At 38.7% G+C, this 20,669-nt stretch overlaps 1 protein-coding gene across 4 annotated transcripts in view; it reads left to right on the plus strand.

Annotated features, from left to right (window-relative positions):
* Positions 1 to 20,669, plus strand: part of ASXL2 (ASXL transcriptional regulator 2) — a 133,267-nt gene that overhangs the window by 100,575 nt on the left and 12,023 nt on the right. For all 4 annotated transcript variants that reach the window (XM_053891078.1, XM_053891080.1, XM_053891079.1 and 1 more), the window contains 6 exons: positions 857 to 986; positions 1,774 to 1,917; positions 8,775 to 8,938; positions 13,705 to 13,801; positions 16,355 to 16,460; positions 18,348 to 19,065. In XM_053891078.1, the coding sequence (XP_053747053.1) occupies positions 857 to 986; positions 1,774 to 1,917; positions 8,775 to 8,938; positions 13,705 to 13,801; positions 16,355 to 16,460; positions 18,348 to 19,065 (1,359 nt within the window). The remainder of the gene's footprint in view (positions 1 to 856; positions 987 to 1,773; positions 1,918 to 8,774; positions 8,939 to 13,704; positions 13,802 to 16,354; positions 16,461 to 18,347; positions 19,066 to 20,669) is intronic.

Here is a 20,669-nt window from a genome sequence, read left to right on the forward strand (position 1 = left end):
AGCTAGAAACGTTATAGAAATAAAAATAATTCTGAAATAGCCAGGAGGAACCACACTATGCTTAGAACCAGTATTTTCTAGGGTCGCCTGGGTGGCTCAGTGGGTTAAGCCTCTGACTTCGCCTCAGGTTGTGATCTCACAGTTTGTGGGTTCAAGCCCCGTGTCCGGCTCTGTGCTGACAGCTCGGAGCCTGGAGCCTTCTTCGGATTCTGTGTCTCCGTCTCTCTGTCCCTACTTTGCTCACACTCTGTCTTTCTCTCTCTCAAAAATAAACCAACATTAAAAAAAATTAAAAAAACAAAACTTTTCTAACCTTTATTCCCTTCTATATATTGCATTGCTGTAAATTGCAGAGGATTTGGTCATTGGGCCAAATCTTACTGCTCTTACAGTCGATCAGAATAAGTAGTTATTTACAACCTTTTGTCCAAATGTATCACCTCCGAAATATACATAAGCTAAATATTTACATTTGTACGTAGAATTAATGCAAGTGGGAATCTTTTTGGTGGAGGGTTTAGAATTTGTTTCCAGAAATGATTGAAAACCTCTAATTTGCTGCTGCAAATATGGAAAGTCCATGGCTTACTGGTGATTTTTAGGTTCTAAAAATGTTCATGACTAATTCTCACATTTATCTAAAGGAGTAATACTGCCAAAAAAATACTCAGACTCTTAAAGTATCATTCAGGCCTTGTGTTCAACTGGTTTAATTTAGGTTTTGTTTACTTTGATAGCTTTCAAAGAAATTGAATGATCAGCATGCTCCTCACCACTTAAAAAGCAGTCGTTTACTTTTTGCGATTACTAAAAACTGATTTGTTTTTGTTGCTCATAGCCAGTTTTCTTTTTATAGGCTCTAAAACAGCAACAGCAGAAGAAGCAGCAGCAACAGCAATGCAGGCCAAGCATGTCCATCTCCTGCAACCAGCCTCTCTCCCTGAAGACTGTCAAAGCAGCCAGTGACTCTGTATCTGCCAGGCCTGGTAGGCAGATTTGGGCATCTTTTCAGTGGAAGTTCTTTTTCCCGTATTTTTGTGTTGTTTTTCCACGTTTGGATACCATATCATTTATTTTTAAATTGCTGTATTTATGTACGTAGTCTGTTACTGCCAAATCACCAATATAAATCCTTTCAGGGTAAATGGGAAAATTTATACAAAATCATTGTGCAGTTACGAAAAAATACATCAATGAGATTTGCATGTTAGAATGAGATCAGTGACTGACTTCCAAGATGTCTAACCTAATAATATTAGAAAGCTTCTAATCTGTGATCTTAAAAAGCTGATATTGCCAAGACACTCAGACCAAACTTCACCCATTTTCTCCTTTAATGATAAAATGTCTTCCTAAGAATATAGGCTACCTTTGAATTTCCATTGGATATAAAAAACAGGTCTTTGGATTTTTGTTGTTGTTTGGTTTTGTTTTTCCTCTAAACTGGGTTAGATACAGACTTTGTATCTTATTACACAATTCATTTTGATGCTAGCTGATTATATGGGCCTGCCAAATTTAAACTGTGTCTTGCAGAGCTTTGTATTTTAGTTAGGAAGGAAATTTACCACCAGAAGCAAATAATGTGCTTCCTTCCAGAAGGGAGTTTATTTTATTTTTTAACTCTGAATTTGCAGACTCAAAACGCATGTGCAAGGTCACACTGCCTCATGTTTGAGGCAGTTTTAGTTAGTGTTGAATGATTTAATTGTTTGATTGATTTCTGTCTGTAACCTCAGTGTCACCAGTCTTTGATATATTTTTTTCTCTTAGCAATGTGGGAAGGAAAGCCATCTGATGGCCAGTCAAGCAGCCCTCAGAACTCAAATTCTAGCTTTTCTTGTTCAGTTCAAGTGGAAAATCCCTTGCTAGGCTTGGGGAAGAAGTCATTCCAGAGGTCTGACAGGCTCCACACAAGTAAGTTGATTTACAAAGACGGTTCTGCATCTTAATTTGTCAACTGTGTGTTTGAAATTCAGCAGCTGTTTTGTGGTTTAGTTCTTTTTCTGACAATAGGTTGCTTTGTCCAGCATTATTAGTGTCTTATTTCTGTGTACAGAAAGACAGAAGGACTTATAATTAAACACAGAAAACTGACCCTTTTTTCCTGCTCCCTTTGAAATCCCACTAAGATGAGAATAAGGAAATGCAAAAGATTAAATCCATAAGGGTAACGAAAACAAGGAGACAACAGATGGGCAGGCAGTGTCAACAAATTTTGAAAGATGAAAACTGGATGGAGTTTTTCACAGAGCTGAGCAACAGATGCCAATAATAAGCAAGCCAGTTAAGTCTGCAGAACACCAGACAGATTCCAGAATAGGAGATAACCATGTGTCATAATGGAGAAGGGTGAATGAAGCCTAGGGTTGAAAAGAAGACCTTTTGTGAAAGTTAGTAAGAAGCAGATTGATGCTTCACCCAAGCAGGAGACAGGAGATTTGTTTTGAGGTGAAATGAAACCATACAGACTTCAAATTCAAAGATACCACTCATGGCTAAGGGCAGATAATGAGGCAGTGTACTGAAATCAGGGGAATAAAGAAAAATACAAATACCAATAGTGATCCTTCTGCTTGGCTTCCAGAATGCTAGTAGGAAAGCATATTTCTGCCACCACTATTTCCTTCCTTCCAGCCCCACCTGTGTTTCAGCAGGAGATGGATGGGTTGATACCTAAAGAAATTGAATAGCCTTAGAAGAAAATCTGCAGCCAAATTTATAGATTGCAGTCTAAAAAGAAACCATCTTGTTCACACTTCTGTGGAGCTCATCAGTCTATAAGACCTACCTACCTATGTACCCAAAATTTCCAGTTGACCTTTTTTTAAAATTAAAAAAAAAAAAGTTTTAATGTTTGTGTGTGTGTGTGTGTGTGTGTGTGTGTGTGTGAGAGAGAGAGAGAGAGAGAGACAGACAGACAGAGAGAGACAGAGAGAGACAGAGAGAGAGCGAGAGAACACAAGCAGGGGAGGGACAGAGGGAGAGGGAGACACAGAATCTGAAGCAGGCTCCAGGCTCCGAGCTGTCAGCACAGAGCCTGATGCAGGGCTTGAACTCAGGAACCGTGAGCTCATGACCTGAGCCAAAGTAAGATCCTCAACCAATTGAGCCACCCACGTGCCCCAGGCCTTTTAAAAAAAAAAAAAAAAAAAGTTTGTTTACTTGTGAGAGAGAGACAGAGAGAGAATGTGTGCACCCAAGTTGGGGAGGAACAAAGAGAGAGAAAGACAGAATGGAAGCAGACTATGGGCTCCAAGCTATCATTGCAGAATCCAACCTGGGGCTCGAACTCATGAACCCATGAGATCATGGCTTGAGCCAAAGTCAGATATTTAACTAACTGATTGAGCCACCCAGGAGCCCCTCCAGTCAGGCTTTTTTTTTTTTTTTCCCCCAATTGTGATTGTTCACAATCACCTTTGAAGACCTCCATCATGAGACACAGAATCTGAAATACAGATACAGAAGAAACAGACAATTCAGGAAAATTTAAAACAAGCAACTTTAAAAACTATAATATCCACAGAAAGAAATAAAAGATGATATTGCATCCATGAAAGAATAGACTACTATTTTAAAAATCAGAAAATAAAGAGTTCTCAGTATTAAGTAATAATGTAGCTTAAATAAAAAATTATGATGGAAATACTAAAAGGTAAAGAAATTTCTCAAACATAGGGCAAAAGAGAGATTCAAAAGGAGAGAGAAGGTAAGAAAATTGGAATACCAATCTAGAATGTCTAATGTCTAAAATAGTACGACCATCAGAGGAGCACTTGGGTGGTTCAGTCTGTTAAACGTTGGATTCTTGATTTCGTCTTAGGTCATGATCTCACAGTCATGAGATCAAACCCTACATCAGCTCTGCACTGGGTGTGGAGCCTGCTTAAGATTCTCTCTTTCCCTCTGCCCCTCTCCCTTCCTCTTTGTCTCTCTCTCAAAAAGAAAAAAATAAAACATTTTTAGGTTTGCCTGGGTGGCTCATTCAGTTAAACATCTAGGTCTTCAGCTGGGTCATGATCTTGTGGTTTGTGGGTTCAGAGCTTGGAGCCTACTTCAGATTCTGTGTGTGTGTTTGTCTCTCTCTCTTTCTTCTGCTCGCATGTTCATGCTCTGTCTCTCTCTCCTTCAAAAATAAACATTTAAAAAAATTTAATAAAATAGTAGGACCATCAGAAATAACAACAATAGAACGGGGAGTAAGATAAAAGAAAAATAATATAAGAAAATTCCAGAAACAAAAAAAAAAAAGGAAAAAATTCCAGAAAATTTGAAGTCAGAGATTCCAGAGTAAAAGTACACAATTGGTGTCAAGAAACATGAATAAAAAGAAACCCATTCCAAGGCACATTCTTTTGAAATTTCAAAGCATCCAGGATAATGAGAAGATTCCAAAAAAGCTTCCAGAGAGAAAGAAAACACTTCGTGTACAAAGATGTAGGAATTGGGATGGTGAACATCTCAGAAGCAGAATAGAAGCTAAAAGATAGTGTGGCAATGGTGATAAAATTGGAAGAAGTCATTGTATACCCACTTCTGTGTTCCAGACCCTTCCACACTATTAAGTGTGAGAACAGAATTAATAATATTTCAGACAGCTTCTTTGGGTTTTTGTTGTTGTTTGATTTTACAGATTATTTATCAAAATAAGTAAGAATTCCTGAATTCCAGAGGTACCTGGCTGGCTCAGTCGGTAGAGTACTCGACTCTTAATCTCAGGTTTGTGAGTTCAAGCCCCACATTGGGTGTAGAGATTATTTAAAAATAATAAAATCTTTAAAAAGAGAAAAGGGAGAAGAAAGAATTCTTGAAATCCAATACTTGCCTTCCTGGGATTGGTTTAAATTTTAATTATGGTGTTTTTGGAACATTGTGCTACAATATGGATACCTAGAGACATTTCCAGTCCCATAGGAGCTGTGGCTCAGGTGTCCAGGCACCTGCAGAGAGCAGAACCAATCTAATTTGTTTTTGCTCCCCAAGAAGACGCTTAGAAGTGAGGTGTAAGGCAGGCAGGGGAAATAATTTGAAGATTACCAGGCACAGTATAAGCGATGAAATTAAGAGCCGAGTCAATAAGTTGCTGGAGGTGCCAGCTTCTTTGCCTTCCAGCAACCAGACAACTTCTTTTCTTTTTTTTTTTTTTTAATGTTTTTTTTATTTTTGAGACAGAGAGAGACAAAGCATGAACGGGGGAGGGTCAGAGAGAGGGAGACACAGAATCCGAAACAGGCTCCAGGCTCTGAGCTGTCAGCACAGAGTCCGACGCAGGGCTCGAACTCACGGACCGCGAGATCATGACCTGAGCTGAAGTCGGCCGCTTAACCGACTGAGCCACCCAGGCGCCCCCAGACAACTTCTTTGTAAAAATCAGGTTTGATTCTGGGTGGATTGTAAAATGGTGCATTTTTCTTTAGAAGCAGTATCTGCCGTGAACTGAGCATACCCTTTGATCATCAATTCCACTGCCAAGGATTAAAAATATTCATTAATTAAATAACTACTTATAGAAGGTATACTAATATGCCAAACACAAGTTCCTAGTGATGTGGTGATGAACAAAGTTCCTTCCTTATGGAGACTACATTCTACTTAAATGCAGTCAAAGTCACAATTTTAGTATCTTCATTCAACTGCAGTAGAAATGTAAATGTAAAAAATTGAGAAATTATGGACTGCAAATTTCTGGCTTGCATACTAACAAACTAGGAAAAATTAACCGTAAAAAAAAGAAAGCATGGTGTATCTAACTTTCACCTCATGGCCAAGAAGTAAATGCAGGTTCATCTCCTCTCATGCAAATAAGCATTAATGGAAATAACATGTAGGATGTTGCTCTCAGTCCCTGGGGTCATTGCAACATTGTTTATGCAGACCAAAAAATGATCACCTCTGTGATCCTCAGTGGGTGCCTAATTAAGTTAGTCATAGTATGTATGTTGGAATATGGTGCAGCTTTTTAAAGAGTTTTGTAGGTGATAGTTTGGAAAGATGTTTAAGATATTCTGTGAAAGAAAATACTAAATATAATTTGTATGTATATTGTGATTTCATTTCAAATTAAAAATGTCATTTTTGGGGTGCCTGGGTGGCTCAGTCCGTTAAGCATCCTACTCCTGATTTCGGCGCAAGTCATGGTCTAACGGTTCATGGAATTGAGCCCCTCGTTGGGCTCTGTGCTGTCGCTCTGCACTGACAGCACAGAGCCTAATTGGGATTCTCTCTCTCTCCTTCCTTCTCTGCTCCTCCCCTATATGTGTGCTTGTGTGCACACTCGCTCGCTTGCTCTCTCTCTCTCGCTCTCAAAATAAATAAACTTAAAAAAATATAAAAATATAAATAAAATGTCCCTTTTGGTAGAAAGCTGGGAATGTAGAAGCCTTTACTTTTCATTTATATATTTTGGTACTATTTTAATTTGGGGGATATTTACCTTTGTCTCTCAAATTCTGTTTTTAATATCATCCAATTTGAAGTTTTAAAATTTTTTACTGTGATTTCTTCTCTGTCCCAGGAATTATCTTGAAGTTTTAAAATTTTTCTTAAGGGTGCCTGGGTGATTCAGTTGGCTAAGTGTCAGCTCGGATCATGATCTCACAGTGCATGAGATCAAACCCCACTTCAGGCTCTGTGCTGACAGCATGGAATCTGCTTGGGATTCTCCCTCTCTCTCCTTCTGCCCCTCTCACCTGCTCATGCGCGTGCTCTCTCTCTCTCTCTCTCTCTCTCTCTAAGTAAATAAACAAACTTAAAAATTTTTTATTTTCTTAAAATACATAGGGATTTGCGGGCACCTGGCTGACTCAGCGAGTAGAGCATGTGAATCTTGATCTCAGGGTCATGGGTTCAAGCCCCACACTGGGCATAGAGATTACTTAAAAATGAAGTCTTTAAAATACAAATATATAGGGATTTTTATGTTCCTGTTATGAACTTTTAACTTAAATACCTAGTAATCAGAGATCATGCACTGTATGATACCTGTGCCTCTACGCTATACTGATAAATAACAGACTCTGGAGCCATGATGCCTAGGTTCAAATTCCTTCACTCTAATTAGTGGTACAATTTTGGGCAACTTACTTGCCATTTTGGACCTCACTTTCTTCTTCTGTGAAATGTATAATAATAGTTTCCTACTTCATAGGGTTACATGAAAAATAAATGAGCTAACACATGTCTATGTTTAGAGTAGTGCCTGGCACTTACGAAGCCTTACAGAAGTGTTTACAGCTGCCATTATTGGTCCTTGTAGTTATGATTACTACTAATATTATTTGAAATTCACTGAGACCTGATTGTGCTCATTCCTGATGATTTTATCCCCATCTCTACAATCACATTCTTTATTTTTTAAATCCTTTTATATAGCGCTATTTTGTATTCTATCTGTGACAGTTGCAGTAATAGCAGTACTTCTAGGTCTAAACCTTTTATTTTTGGTTTCTGTTGATTCTCTGTCATAGTGGAATGTCTGTTGGTTTGTCAGGGTAGTCTGTGTGAGATAATAAGAGAGATTACTTCTGGGGGCACCTGGGTCACTCAGTCGATTGAGTGTCTGACTTTGACTCTGGGCATGATCTCGCGACTTGTGTGTTCAAGCCCCGCGTCGGACTCTGTGCTGGCAGCACACAGCCTGGAGCCTGCTTCTAGATTCTGTGTCTCCCTCTCTCTCTGCCCCTCCCCTGCTCTCTCTCTCTCTCAAAAATAAAAACATTAAAAAAAATAGATTACTTTTGTTTCTGCTTCATCCAGGAGCAGACGTTATGCACATTCAGGGTTGTGTAGCTTTGTGCATATGTTTCTAAATGTAGAATTTCTGAGTCTTATATTCCTGTGCACATTAAAATTTTGCTATATATTATCAAATTTTCTTCTAATAAAACTGTACTCATTTGGGCCCCATCAGCAGTATTTGAAGGTGGTCTTAGCTTTTTCTTTGTGTAATCTCATCACTGTATTGCAGTATTTGCCATTTTGATAGACAAAAACTGTTCATTGGTTTTACTGGAATTTTAAAAATATTAATATCGTAGCGTCTGTTTATGGTTAGTCACCTGTGAATTGCCTGTAATCCCCTGTGCTCATTTTTCTCAAGGTGATTATCTTTTTCATTTTGATTTGTAGATGCATTAAAAATTTTTTTTAATATCTAGCAACCTATTTATTTAAAGTAAGCTCTAGGCTCAGTGTGGGGCTTGAACTCATGACCCTCAGATCAAAAGTTGCACGCTGTGCAGACCAAGTCAGCCAGGTACCCCATATCGATTCACTTTTAATATGGAGAATCCCAAAAGTTTTGTCATGGCTTGCAAATATTTTTGTCAAGTTAGTCTTTTGTTTATGATATTTTTTGCCATTTACATTTGAAACTTTTTTTTGTACTGAAATCTGTCAGTCTTTTGAAAGAATATAACCTTCTGATTGTGACCAAGTTTCTTGAAACCACTAAGCTATTCAGTCGTAACATTTTTAGGTAATGAAAATTGATGAAAGAATTCCCATGGAAAGGGAAGAAGGATCCCAATATGATTTATTATATAGATTTGAATTTTTCTGGATTTTTTTTGATCATTTTGCGTATGTGCCACACCTTGCTTTTTGTTAGTCTTGGAAGAAAATTTCTAAATACCGTAAGTGTTCCCTTCTTCACAGCGTTATATTTAAAGTAGTTACAACTGTCATTTTTTTGCACTGCAGAGCAAACTGTACTCTAGATAGAAACAGGAACGTAAAGGAGGCCTAAATGATTCTTTCCCCTATTTTTATAGGGCAAATGAAAAGGACTAAATGTGCTGAAATTGATGTTGAGACACCAGACTCCATTCTGGTTAACACAAATCTACGAGCACTGATCAACAAACACACCTTTTCAGTCCTTCCTGGAGATTGCCAGCAGCGACTGCTTTTACTCCTTCCAGAGGTGGATCGTCAGGTGCGTTATTTTCAAGCATAAGCAGTTTTCAAAAACCCTTCTGAGGCTTTCTTCACTCATCCCCTTTAGAACTCCTTAAGACTTTTTAAATAGCTTTTTATGTATGCTCGTAAAGAAGTGGTGTCAAAGCTACTGAACAAGAAATAAGAATATTTTTATGGAAGTGTTCTTAAGAATTTTGCCCTGTAAGTCTTACAAAGGAAAAAAATCTCATCAGAATGTCAAAATTGTGGAATAAAATTTGTGTAGCTATCATACTCGGTAGGCATTCATTGAATACAGTTCAGGAAGAAGAGTTGTCTTATTTCTGACATTAAATAGGGGTTCTTGAATGGATTTTTTGAAAGGGGTAAGAGTGTTAATTATTTTCATTATTTTGTTAGATTTTTAAAAAACAAACATTTATTGTTTTCATAATAAAGAACTTTAAGGGGCACCTGGATGGCTCCGTGAGTTAAGCGTCCGACTTGGTTTCGGCTCAGGTCACGATCTCACGGTTTGTGGGTTTGAGCCCCTCGTTGGGCTCCCTGCTGGCAGTGCAGAGCCTGCTTTAGATTCTCTCTCTCTCCCTCTCTGTCTCTGACTCTCCCGCACTGTTTCTCTCTGAAAAAATAAGTAAACTTAAAATATTATATATATATGAAGAATTTTAAAAGCCCAGTAATTACGTTATAGTCTTAAAAGAGATAGCTAGAAGAAATACCAAATTTGAGAAGAGTCTAGGAAGGGACCAGGGAGATTTAGGTCAGGAATTAGGTAACGATCAGAGACTTAGGCTTTCATCAGAGAAAGAGTTACTTGCAAGTCAACCCCCCCCCCCCATGTCTAATTATCTGTTTCCTCCTCTATAATAGGACCGTTTTGATTTTCTAAGATTTATTCAATTCTGAGGGTTTTTAAATTCTGAGTTTTTTTTTTTTTTAATTCATTATTTCCAAGCACATACTTTGTTCTAAGTAATCTGATAGGCCCTCTCCCATTTTTCCTAATCATTATAAAAACAAGATGAGAAAGAAGGGTTTTCCCTAGTTCACAATAAAAAAACTAAATATATCCCTCTAGTTTATAGTAAGATTAAAGGAGAGTAGGTAAGCTACACACATTATCCTAGCTAATTGACTATAATGTCAAAGCAAAATATTTCTATTTTTGAAAATTCTGAAAATCATCTTTCTATTCAACTGCATTGATATCACTTTCAGTCACCTTGTGCTATGAGTCAGCACATGTGCAAGCAGGTCAGATTCTATTTTCAAGGAGACCAAGTAAGTCAGGTGCTGGTAGTAACCTGCAATAGGGACAAAGAAGTAAGTAAGCTGATTGTCCCCAGCTCCTGCCTTCCCCACCTTAACACTTCTTAGAGAAAGTACAGTGTTTGGGATGCCTAGTTTTTGGTTCGAACAAGTTAGGAGGCCAACATTTCGGCAAAGTTTTTAGAGAATTTCTCAATAAGGATTGTTCTCATCTTTATTTTACAGACTTAAGTTACTAGGTTGGGAATAATAAGATGGGACATAACTGAGGGCCCATCTCTAGAACTCTAGTGCAGGTTCCTTAGAATGGTATTTTGACTAATGGTCCTTATCCTGTCTCAGAAGGAGGACTGCCACATACAGTTTTAGAATTAAAAGGTATCTTGAACGTTATCTATTCATCTTCCTATAGAGTGCAATCCTGTGGGGAATTCTTTTTTTTTTTTTTTTAATGTTTATTATTTTTTTTTTTTTTGAGAGAGAGAGACAGCATAAGCAGGGAAGGGACAGAGGACCTGAGGCAGGCTCCATGATGACAGTAGCGAGCCCGATGTGGGGCTTGACCTCACAAACCGTGAGATCATGACCTCAGCCAAAGTTAGATGCTCAACCAATTGAGCCACCCAGGTGCCCTTGTGGGGAATTCTTATTGGGGCATTAGTTGGACTTATTTGATTATGGTGGGAACACACAGTAATTTGAGAAATAATGTCCTTATCTATAGAAGTATGGAACTCAAATTAACTTCACTGTCAGATGCAGTTTGGAGTGTTTATAGAATTCTGGGTATTAGTAGGATGAAACATTGAAAACAACATTTCTGTATATGGAATGCCCAGCCACAAAGTAGAAAAACATTATTTAAACCAGAGAAAAGAATATAGGAGGGGACTGGAGCACTCTTTAGGTATATTTGAAGGTTTGTCAAATGAAGGAGGTAAACTTTTTTGTGTTTCCAGAAAGCAAATGTGGAGTTAAAATAACATTTTTCTTTTAACAGTTGGAGCTGTTAAAATGGAGTGACCTGTGATGGAGTAACTTGCTCATCACTGAGCTATTCAAGCAGAGGTTGGCTGACCTCTTAGACTTCTTATAAGAGTTCTTATAGGGAAGACTATAAGTTCTTACAGTTCTTATAGGGAAGACTGTTAACCCCCTGCCAGCTCCCTAGAGTACAGATCAGCAGTCAGCAAACTGTAGCCCATTGGCCAATTTCAGCCCACAACCTGCTTTTGTAAATAAAGTTTTATCGGCACATAGCCACTTAACATTAGTTTACGTATTGTTTGTAGCTGCGATATGCGTCAAGGCAGAGTTACGTACTTGCAACAGAGGCCCTATGGCGTTGCAAAGCCTAAAATATTTGCGGTCTCTCCTTTAACAGAAAAAAGTTCACCAATTTCTGCTCTAGAGCTAGGGGAACATAATATGGGCCCAGGTAGGTGTAGAAAGTGAGTTTCTCAATCTGTAGGGTGTCCAAATAGTTATAAATTTTCTTCAGAAAATTGTTTTTGACCACATTTAAACTTTTAATCTATCTAGAATTTTTTTTGTATTGCTTGGAAATTGGGATTCACCTTTATTTTCCACTGAATAACAGCCGTTTGTTCCTCCACCACGTATTTAATGGAACGATTTTTTTGTCACGGATTGAGACACCATCTTTGTTATATATTTTATTCAGTTATATGCAATATGTGTTTACATGCACACCTTCCTCTTCCACTCATTTCTTTATTCCTTTTAACGCTAGTAATAATAGTTTTGATTATAGTGGCTTTGTGTGTGGTATGTTTAATAATTGGAAAGGCGATTTTTCTCTTATTTTTTTCCATATGTACTTTAAAATCATTTTGTTAATGCAAAATCTGCAAGGAATTCTGACTGAAATATAGATATTAACTTTGGGGAGAATGGCAATTTTATTAAGTTTTTCTGTCCAGATTTTTCATATCTTGTGTTTTATGTCCTTAAATAAGATTTTATGGTTCTAAACCAAGATAGGAAATCCAAAATCTTTAATATAAAGAACCTTAAAACCTTTTGGGAAGACATCACAAATCAAGCCAGTAGATTGATTGAGGGAAATATTTTTAAGATATGTTCTAGTTTTACTAAGAGTACTATGTAAAAGATTCTCACAAGTTAATAATAAAAATAAGCAGCCTCATAGAAAAATGAGCAAATGATAAGAATTTCACAAGATGGCAAATCTAAATATTTTTTTTTAATTTTCTTTAAAAAAAATTTTTAATGTTTATTTTTGAAGGGGAGACAGAGGGAGAGAGAGTGAGAGTGGGGAAGGGACAGGGAGAGAGGGACACATAGAATCCAAAGCAGGCTCTAGGCTCCAAGCTGTCAGCAGAGACCGATGTGGGGCATGAAATCATGAACTGCAAGATCATGACCTGAGCTGAAGTTGGACACTTAACCGACTGAGCCACCCAGGTGCCCCGCAAATCTAAATATTAATAAACTTGCAAAAAGGTGAATAAAATTCCAGTAGTCAAGGTAAAGGAAATTATCATTTCAAACCCATTAGAGTGGCCAAAAAGAAAATAGTCTGGTTAACATCTGTTGTTCATAGGATAAGCATATATTTCTGATAGAAATATGAATTGTAGCCTTTTTGGAAAATAGTCTTAACAATACCTGCTTACACACACAATATTGCTTTGCTTTTAGAACTTACTCCACAGAAATAGAAGCACTGGTATGTTCATTTTTACCCGAATGCTAATTGCAGCTTGGTTCATTATGGGAAAACATAGGAAACAAGGTGTATGTTTATGATTAAGAAACTGGTAAATGGGGGGCATCTGGGTGGCTCAGTTGGTTAAGCATCCAGCTCCTTGATTTCAACTCAGGTCATGATCTCTCAGTTCATAAGTTCAAGCCCTGTATAGGGCTCTGTGCTGACAGTGCAGAACCTGCTCGGAATTCTGTCTCCCCTCTCTCTCTGCCTCTCCCAGGCGCTCACTCTCTCTCTGTCTCTCTCTTAAAAGCAAAGCTAAAAAAAAGAAACTGGGTAAATGAAATGAGGTGCATACATACAATGAAAAAATATGCAGCTATTATAAAGGCTAACATTGTGCCTGTTGACTTGGAGAGACTTCTATAGTGTATTACGTGAGAAAAATTAGATTCAGAGGAGTGTGTGTAGATTGGTCACAGTTTTACAAAACAAATAATAAACCTCTCAAGAAAAGAACTTCTTAGATATATATGTATTTGTTTGCAGATGATTCTTTGAGTAGAATAAATGGGAAATGGAATTGAGAGTAGAGGAAGAAGGGAGGAGAGGTAATCAGGAAAGAAATTTATTAGAAAAAAGTGATACATTATAAAACAGGAGTATCCATAATAGGCAGTATGGTATGATCTAGTCATGTTTCTATAAAATTAAATATATATGTATAAATGTGTATACATTCTTCTCTAAAATAAAGTCAAATTCCACAAGATACATTTGGCTTTCATTGTTAGCTTTTCTTGGCTTGTTCTTTGACCCAGGTTGGTCCAGATGGTCTGATGAAGTTAAATGGCTCAGCCCTTAACAATGAGTTCTTCACTTCAGCAGCCCAAGGCTGGAAGGAACGACTCTCAGAAGGTAAGTGTTCTACCCTGCATGCTTCCTAGGTTGTATATGCACTTGGAGCCGCTGTGAGGGCATATTGGCACCTCTGCGCCTCAATGAGTTTTTGAGCAATTTTGGTAGGCAAAGGACAGGATGTTTCCATGGGGTAGAGGTAGCTATCCTGTGTGAAACACTACACTGACCTTTATCCGGAGCCTGTGTAACCAGGTTTTAGCTCCAGATGGAGTCTAGCAATGTTTCTTCAAGAAATCACAGTCACCTGGGAAACTAAAAAAAAAAAACAACAAAAAAACAAAAAAACCCAGATTTTTAGGCCCTAGTCCTAACGATTCTGACTTAGTGATTCTAGGTTAATGTCTAGGAAGTGAGATTTTACTAAGCTCCTTAATAAGTGGAGTGTAAAATTAGTTACAGTGCTGTATTATGTTTGTTTTTCAGTTACACATGGAATACAAACCAGCACTTGAAAAGTCATAATGAATTTATGCCAAGGCATAGCTTAAAACAAGTGTGAGAAACTTTAAAATAAATAAATTTATGGGGCACCTGGGTGGCTCAGTCAGTTAAGCCTCCAACTTTGGCTCAGGTCATGATCTCACAGTTCATGGGTTTGAGCCCCACGTCAGGCTCCATGCTGATGGCTCAGAGCCTGGAGCTTGTTTCAGATTCTGTGTCTCCCTCTCTCTCTCTGTCCCTCCCCCGCTCTTACTCTGTCTCTCTCTCAAAAATAAAATAAACGTAAAAAAAAAAAAAAGATTAAAAGTAAATACATTTGTAACGAGAGCAATTAGGAATGCTGTTCATCTGACTTTTTGTCAGATCTCTAGCATTTAGGGTTAATTGACAAGCTAATATCTACATTCACTGCAGTTGTTGACATTTTCCCTCCTCTTGTTTTTGTTCTTTTCGGAGGCAAATTCTGTCCTTTTTTTTTTAAATGGTTAATTTTTTGTGTGTGTTTATTTATTTCTGAGAGAGAGAGTGCAAACAGGAGAGGTGCAGGGGTTGGGGGGCCAGAGGACTGAAGTGGGTTCTGTGCTGACAGCAGACAGTCCAATGAGGGGCTCGGGCTCCCGAAGCGTGAGATAAATTATGACCTGAGCCAAAGTTGGACGCTCAACTGAGCCATCCCATTGCCCCTAGGGGGCAAATTCTGTGTAGAAAGGCTCTCACACTGATTACTTTTTTTCTGAAAGAGCTAAAATTACAAAAGCACTATAAAACATATACATTATCATTACCTTTAAGAATAATGTGGTAGGGGCACCTGGGTGGCTCAATGGGTTAAGCTTCCAACTCTTGAACTCAGTTCAGGCCTTGATCTCAGGGTCGTGAGTTCATGCCGGGCATGAAGCCTACTTTAAAAAAAAAAAAAAAAAAAAAAGAATTTGGTAAAGGGTTTATACCCTGCCCAACCGCTAGTTTTTTGAAGTAGATGTTAACGATAGTGATACCTTGATTAGTATCGGTGTTAACTATTATTAGCAGTGTTAACTGCATAGGAGCAGTCACTGCTATACCTAGAGTCATGTGAGCAGCAAACACTTTGAACACTGTACACGTGTGGACAGAATGCAGTACTTTCTGTTCCTCATTCTGTCATGCACAGTGGACTCGACAAAAAAGTAGTTCTCCGTTGGATTCCGGCAGACAGATTCCTCTTTTCCTACTTACATGACCAGGACTGTGTCCTCAGACACTTTCCCTTTCCGTTTTCTTACCCCCAAGAGACCTTCAACTTCACGTCTACCATTGCTACCTCTTATTCCTTGGTGTCCTTGGTGGTAGAATATAACAGAGAGCAATGTTTCCAAGCCTCGGCTTGAAGGTGGCCTACCCAGCACATTGGACGGTTCTCTGCTGATGGAGTGGGAGGACTGAAGGCGGCTGGTAGTATGTGCACGTAACTGTCATGTTCCGAGCAGCTGGGTGTTTGACATGTTGAATGCCTCCTCGCCAAGGCGCTAGAGTGGCACAATTTCTGGGACAGTTAGAAAACTAGCAACTCCTAAATAGCTCCCTCTCTTTTTACTGGTGCCTTAAATGCCTCTGAGCGGGGCCATAGCTGTTCATTATGCAGTAGGAGATAAAGGGCATAAAATACAAGTCGCCTCAGAGAAACAGAGCTTTAAAATAATAAAATACTCAGTGGCATTATTTACTGAAAACATATGATGAGAGTCATATCAAATTTTCAGTGGAAATTAAACATTCAAGGTTAGTGATAAAAGAAATCTGTAGAGAAATGATGTTTGGTGTTAGAGGGAGGTGCTACAAGGAAAGCCCAGAGAAAAGGCACAAGTGGCCCAGCTGAGACCGAAAACCGCATGGAGTGGTGCACAAGTATTTTTATTTCACCTGATGGCATTTAGCTGCTCCCTTCCAGTGAGGAATTTTGAGAAATTTCTGTTAGAATTCTGGGAAATTTCTATTATTTTCACATGATGGTATTTTGACTCCTGCATGAGTCTTTTGTAATCTGCAAAGTTAAAAAATGGAAACACCATATTTCTATTGAGTATCCTTTTTAAAAATTTTATCTTATTTTATTTTGGTACATTATAGGTGAGTTTACACCTGAGATGCAGGTGAGAATTCGACAAGAGATTGAGAAGGAGAAAAAAGTAGAGCCATGGAAAGAACAATTCTTTGAAAGCTACTATGGTCAGAGGTAATATCAAGACAGGTTCTATAAACCAAATGTTCATTCCTACATATATGTCACACAGTGTTTCATCTTACTACCTTTCTAGAAAATCTGGTCCTCAATTTCCTTCACTAATTCTATTTTAGGAAGAATTATTTTCTTTTTATGAGTCATGGGTGCCCAGAATTGGATTACTTGACTCTTAACACATTACTATTGTGGGTGGGATGGTTTTATGAAAGGGAAAAAAAAAAAAAAAAAAAAGTGTTATCTTGAATTGGAGTCCCTTTCTTTGAATAGGGTGAATAGTTCTTCCAGTGACTTTTTAAGTTAAGAGAATACTGAAATTCTGTACATCTTTTCTAGTAGTTAATTATCATCCCACAAGATGATAATTTATCCAGAATCACTGAGGAATCCCATAATATGGATCATTATGCCCAGTGCATCATTAAACAGCTTCTTCTCTGTATAAGGCCCTCTGGGAGATATTCATAGCTGAATCAAGATACAAACCCCGTTCTCAAGGATATGTTGTCTAAATTTTTTTTTTTTTTCCTAACAAAAAGTCCAAATAAAATTTTAAAGGGGACATTTAAATAGATGGCAGTGGAGCTGTATTGTTCGAAGTAGAATTGAACATCCAGATTCTGTTGGTTTGGCTCCCTTCTTTCCTTCTGCATACCTAATGGCAGTCCTTAAGAACACTCATACCCACAGTTTGAGAACTAATGGCTCTTGTCCTTGTCTTCAAGTAGTTCATTGATCCCCTTTATGGTCACTTAGGAAGTAATTCCTACTGAGATTCAGAGTCTCACTTATTGGGGCACCTGGCTGGTTCAGGTATTAGGGCATGCAACTCGTGATCTTGGGGTTGTGAGTTCAAGCCCCACGTTGGGTATAGAGATTACTTAAAATCTTTAAAAAAAAAAGAAAAGAAAAAGAGTTTCACGTATTGATATTTCTCCACTCTTAGTATGAGCTCTGAGCCCTCCCTCCTTAGGCAGATAGAGCATTGTAGCAATTCTTGGGTTTTTCTGTTTTTAGCTCTTATTTTTTGCCAGCTTTTATAGAAGAACTGTTTTTTGGTATTGTATAGTTTTGTTGTTAGCCATTGTGCAGTCCTGATTGAAGTCACCAAAGAGGGTACCTTGCTTTTGCCTGTTTAAACAATATCCTAAAACATTAGGAGGAGTCTCTAGTGACTCATACTGAGTAGCTTAGCTCTAGGCCACACTATGGAAGTCCCATCAGTTCACTCCTGGGATAGCTCAGAGGCATTGGTCTCGGAATTATAGAACTATACTAAATGAAGTTTAAACAGGCTTTCCAGAAACTCCCAAGTTCTAATTTTCAATGCTTGGAGAGTGTTGACAGCCAACTCCTGTCTCCTCAGGGGCCCTTAGATTTCTTGGGCCAGCCTTTCTCAGGTGCTGCAGAGCAGAGTTGATCAGGGTGCATGGGTCTTGGTCTTTTTTCACTTCCCTTGTGAGTAGTCTGTGATGCTTGCTTCTAGACAAGGTAGCCCCTCTTATATGCAAAAGTAATGATAATAATTAACATTATTGAGCTTTAATATGTGCTAGGTACTGTTCTAAGTACTTTACATGCATTAACTTAATAACACCAATAGTATCAAGTGATGAATTTCAGTATATAACTGAAGAAAGTGAGGTACAGAAGACTAGTGACTTACTCAATGTCACATGGATCTTACCAGAGCCAGGATTTGCATCCAGGCAGTCGAACTCCAGAGCTTCACTAATGATGATAATAGTGAAGATAACATGTGAGGAATACCTCCGATGTATCAGGGTTCCTTCTAGGCATTGCCATATACTATTATCTCATAATGCTTTCAATAACACGAGCCATTTCTCAACTAGAATATTTTTTTCTTCCACCTTTTAGTTCTGGCCTGAGCCTTGAGGATTCAAAGAAATTAACAGCCTCGCCCAGTGATCTCAAAGTAAAGAAAACCCCAGCAGAGCAACCAAAATCCATGCTTCCTTCAGAGGCCTCACCTGCCAGTACAGTCCCAGTGATTCCCCAGTTAGAGTCTAAAGAAGAAGTGGCACAAGCACCATCCCCAGTAAGGAAGGAAGAGCATGAAAGCCAAGATCTGGTGCCGCCGAACTCGAAGCCCACAGAGCCCCTACTGTCCTCAGCAAGCAATACCCAAGAGCTTGGCGGCACTGTTCCCATCAAGTGCCCTAAGGATGATGAGCTCTTGGAGCAGAAGCCAGTTGCCTCTGTTGAACAGGAGTCTGAGAAAGAGAATCATCTCACTACAGTTTCTAATTACAACAAAGATGAAAGCCAAGGAGCTTTAGTTACGTCCCCAAACAAACCCAAGAGTCCTGGGGTGGATAAGCCAGGAATGAAGCCCATAGTGGAAACAGGTCCACAGGAGACCAGTATGAAAGAACTTCCATCAGCTCTGACCGACCACAGCCCAGAGAGCCTTAAGAGGAAATCTTGTCTCCTCCAAGAAGAGGCCCCTGTGAGCTGGGAGAAAAGGCCGCGTGTCACTGAGAATCGCCAGCACCAGCAGCCATTTCACGTCTCGCCACAGCCCTTTCTCAGTAGAGCAGACAGGATCCAGGTGCGAAAAGTACCGCCTCTCAAGGTAAGTGAGTGGGAAGAATTGAGTTTCTGGTCCTACTTACTAAATTTCAAGTCATTTGTGTTATTTCTTAATGCAGAAGCAGTTGTATATATTTGATAAGCATGTAACTGTGGTCTTACACGAATAAAATTATTAATAAACAGGCATTTAGAACTCCATTCCTACAGATCTTTTAGTTTTTGAGTAAGTAAGGTACCTGGATATCTAATGTAGACTACATCTGTCCACCCACCCACCCCTGCTGGCTACTCTTATATCTTAAAATAGTTACCGATATTATTCTCTCATGTGGCAGAATAAGAAATATGATAAAAGAAGGAAGTCATTGATGTGATTAAAAGATCTGTCTTTGGGGCACCTGGGTCGCTCAGTTGGCTAAGCATCTGACTCTTGGTTTTGGCTCAGGTCATGATCTCATGGTTCATGGGTCTGAGCCCCGTGTCTGGCTCTGCACTGATAGCGTGAAGCCTGCTTGACATTCTCTTTCTCTCCCTCTCTCTCTCTCTCTGCTCCTCCCTTGCCCTCTCTCCCTCTCTCCCTCTCTCTCTCCAAATAAATAAATAAACTTAAAAAAAAAAAAAGATCTTTGTAGCGAGAGCAATGATATTTAAGTGTACCTTGGCCCTTTGCTTACTGCCATAACTAATTTGATGTTCTGTGGCTCTAGAACTACCTTTTTTTTTTAAGTTTATTTACTTATTTTGAGAAAGACAGAGATAGTGTGAGTGGGGGAAAGGCAGATAGAGGGGGAGACAGAATCCCAAGCAGGCTTCACACTGTCAGCACAGAGCCCGACATGGGGCTTGAACTCAAGGAACCTTGAGATCATGACCTGAGCCAAAGTTGGACGCTCAACAAACTGAGCCACCCAGGTGCCCCATCTTTTTAAAGGAAACGTTTGTGGCTGCCTTGAGTCACTGCTGGTTTCTTGAGAGAAGGTTTCTTCTTGGTAAGGTGGAATAGCCTTGCTGAGCTCTGCTGCTTAGGATACGTCATTAACTTCCATGTTAGTGTTATATTGCTGCGTACTAAATCTTTCACATTCGGAAAGCAGTATCGCTAAGATACTATATAAAGACTGCGTTTAACCAATAGTGAGCCCTTTAAAGCCCAAACACATTTTTACTTCTGATATAAAGGTTTAGTAATACTTGGCCTTGTGCTTAATATCAGTTTGTAATCCATTTATTCATTTGATAAATAGTACATTTTTATTAATGGTATTTATTAATACTATTGTGTCTACTATGAACCCAGGCACTGGGTATTATTCATTCATATTAGGATATAAAGAGAAAATAATCCACATAGAAATACTCCTCCCCCCCCCCCCCTTTTAATTTAACTTAGTTGAACCAAAGTTGTTCTTTCAGGAAATATCCCTTAGAAACTTTCATTTCCTAGTGCTTGACCCATTTCATTTACTACGTGATTTCCCTCTCATTTTGCCTATTACTAATTGTATGACATTCTTCATGACTTCTTAAAAAACATTTTTGACATTTATTTATTTTTGAGAGACAGAGCATGAGCTTGGGAGGGGCAGAGAGAGGAGGAGACACAGAATCTGAAGCAGGCTCCAGGCTCTGAGCTGTCAGCCCAGA

The sequence above is a fragment of the Panthera pardus genome, unplaced genomic scaffold (genome assembly GCF_024362965.1).
Source record: "Panthera pardus isolate Hobbes unplaced genomic scaffold, ASM2436296v1 HiC_scaffold_26, whole genome shotgun sequence".
In the NCBI taxonomy this organism is placed as follows: Eukaryota; Metazoa; Chordata; class Mammalia; order Carnivora; family Felidae; genus Panthera; species Panthera pardus.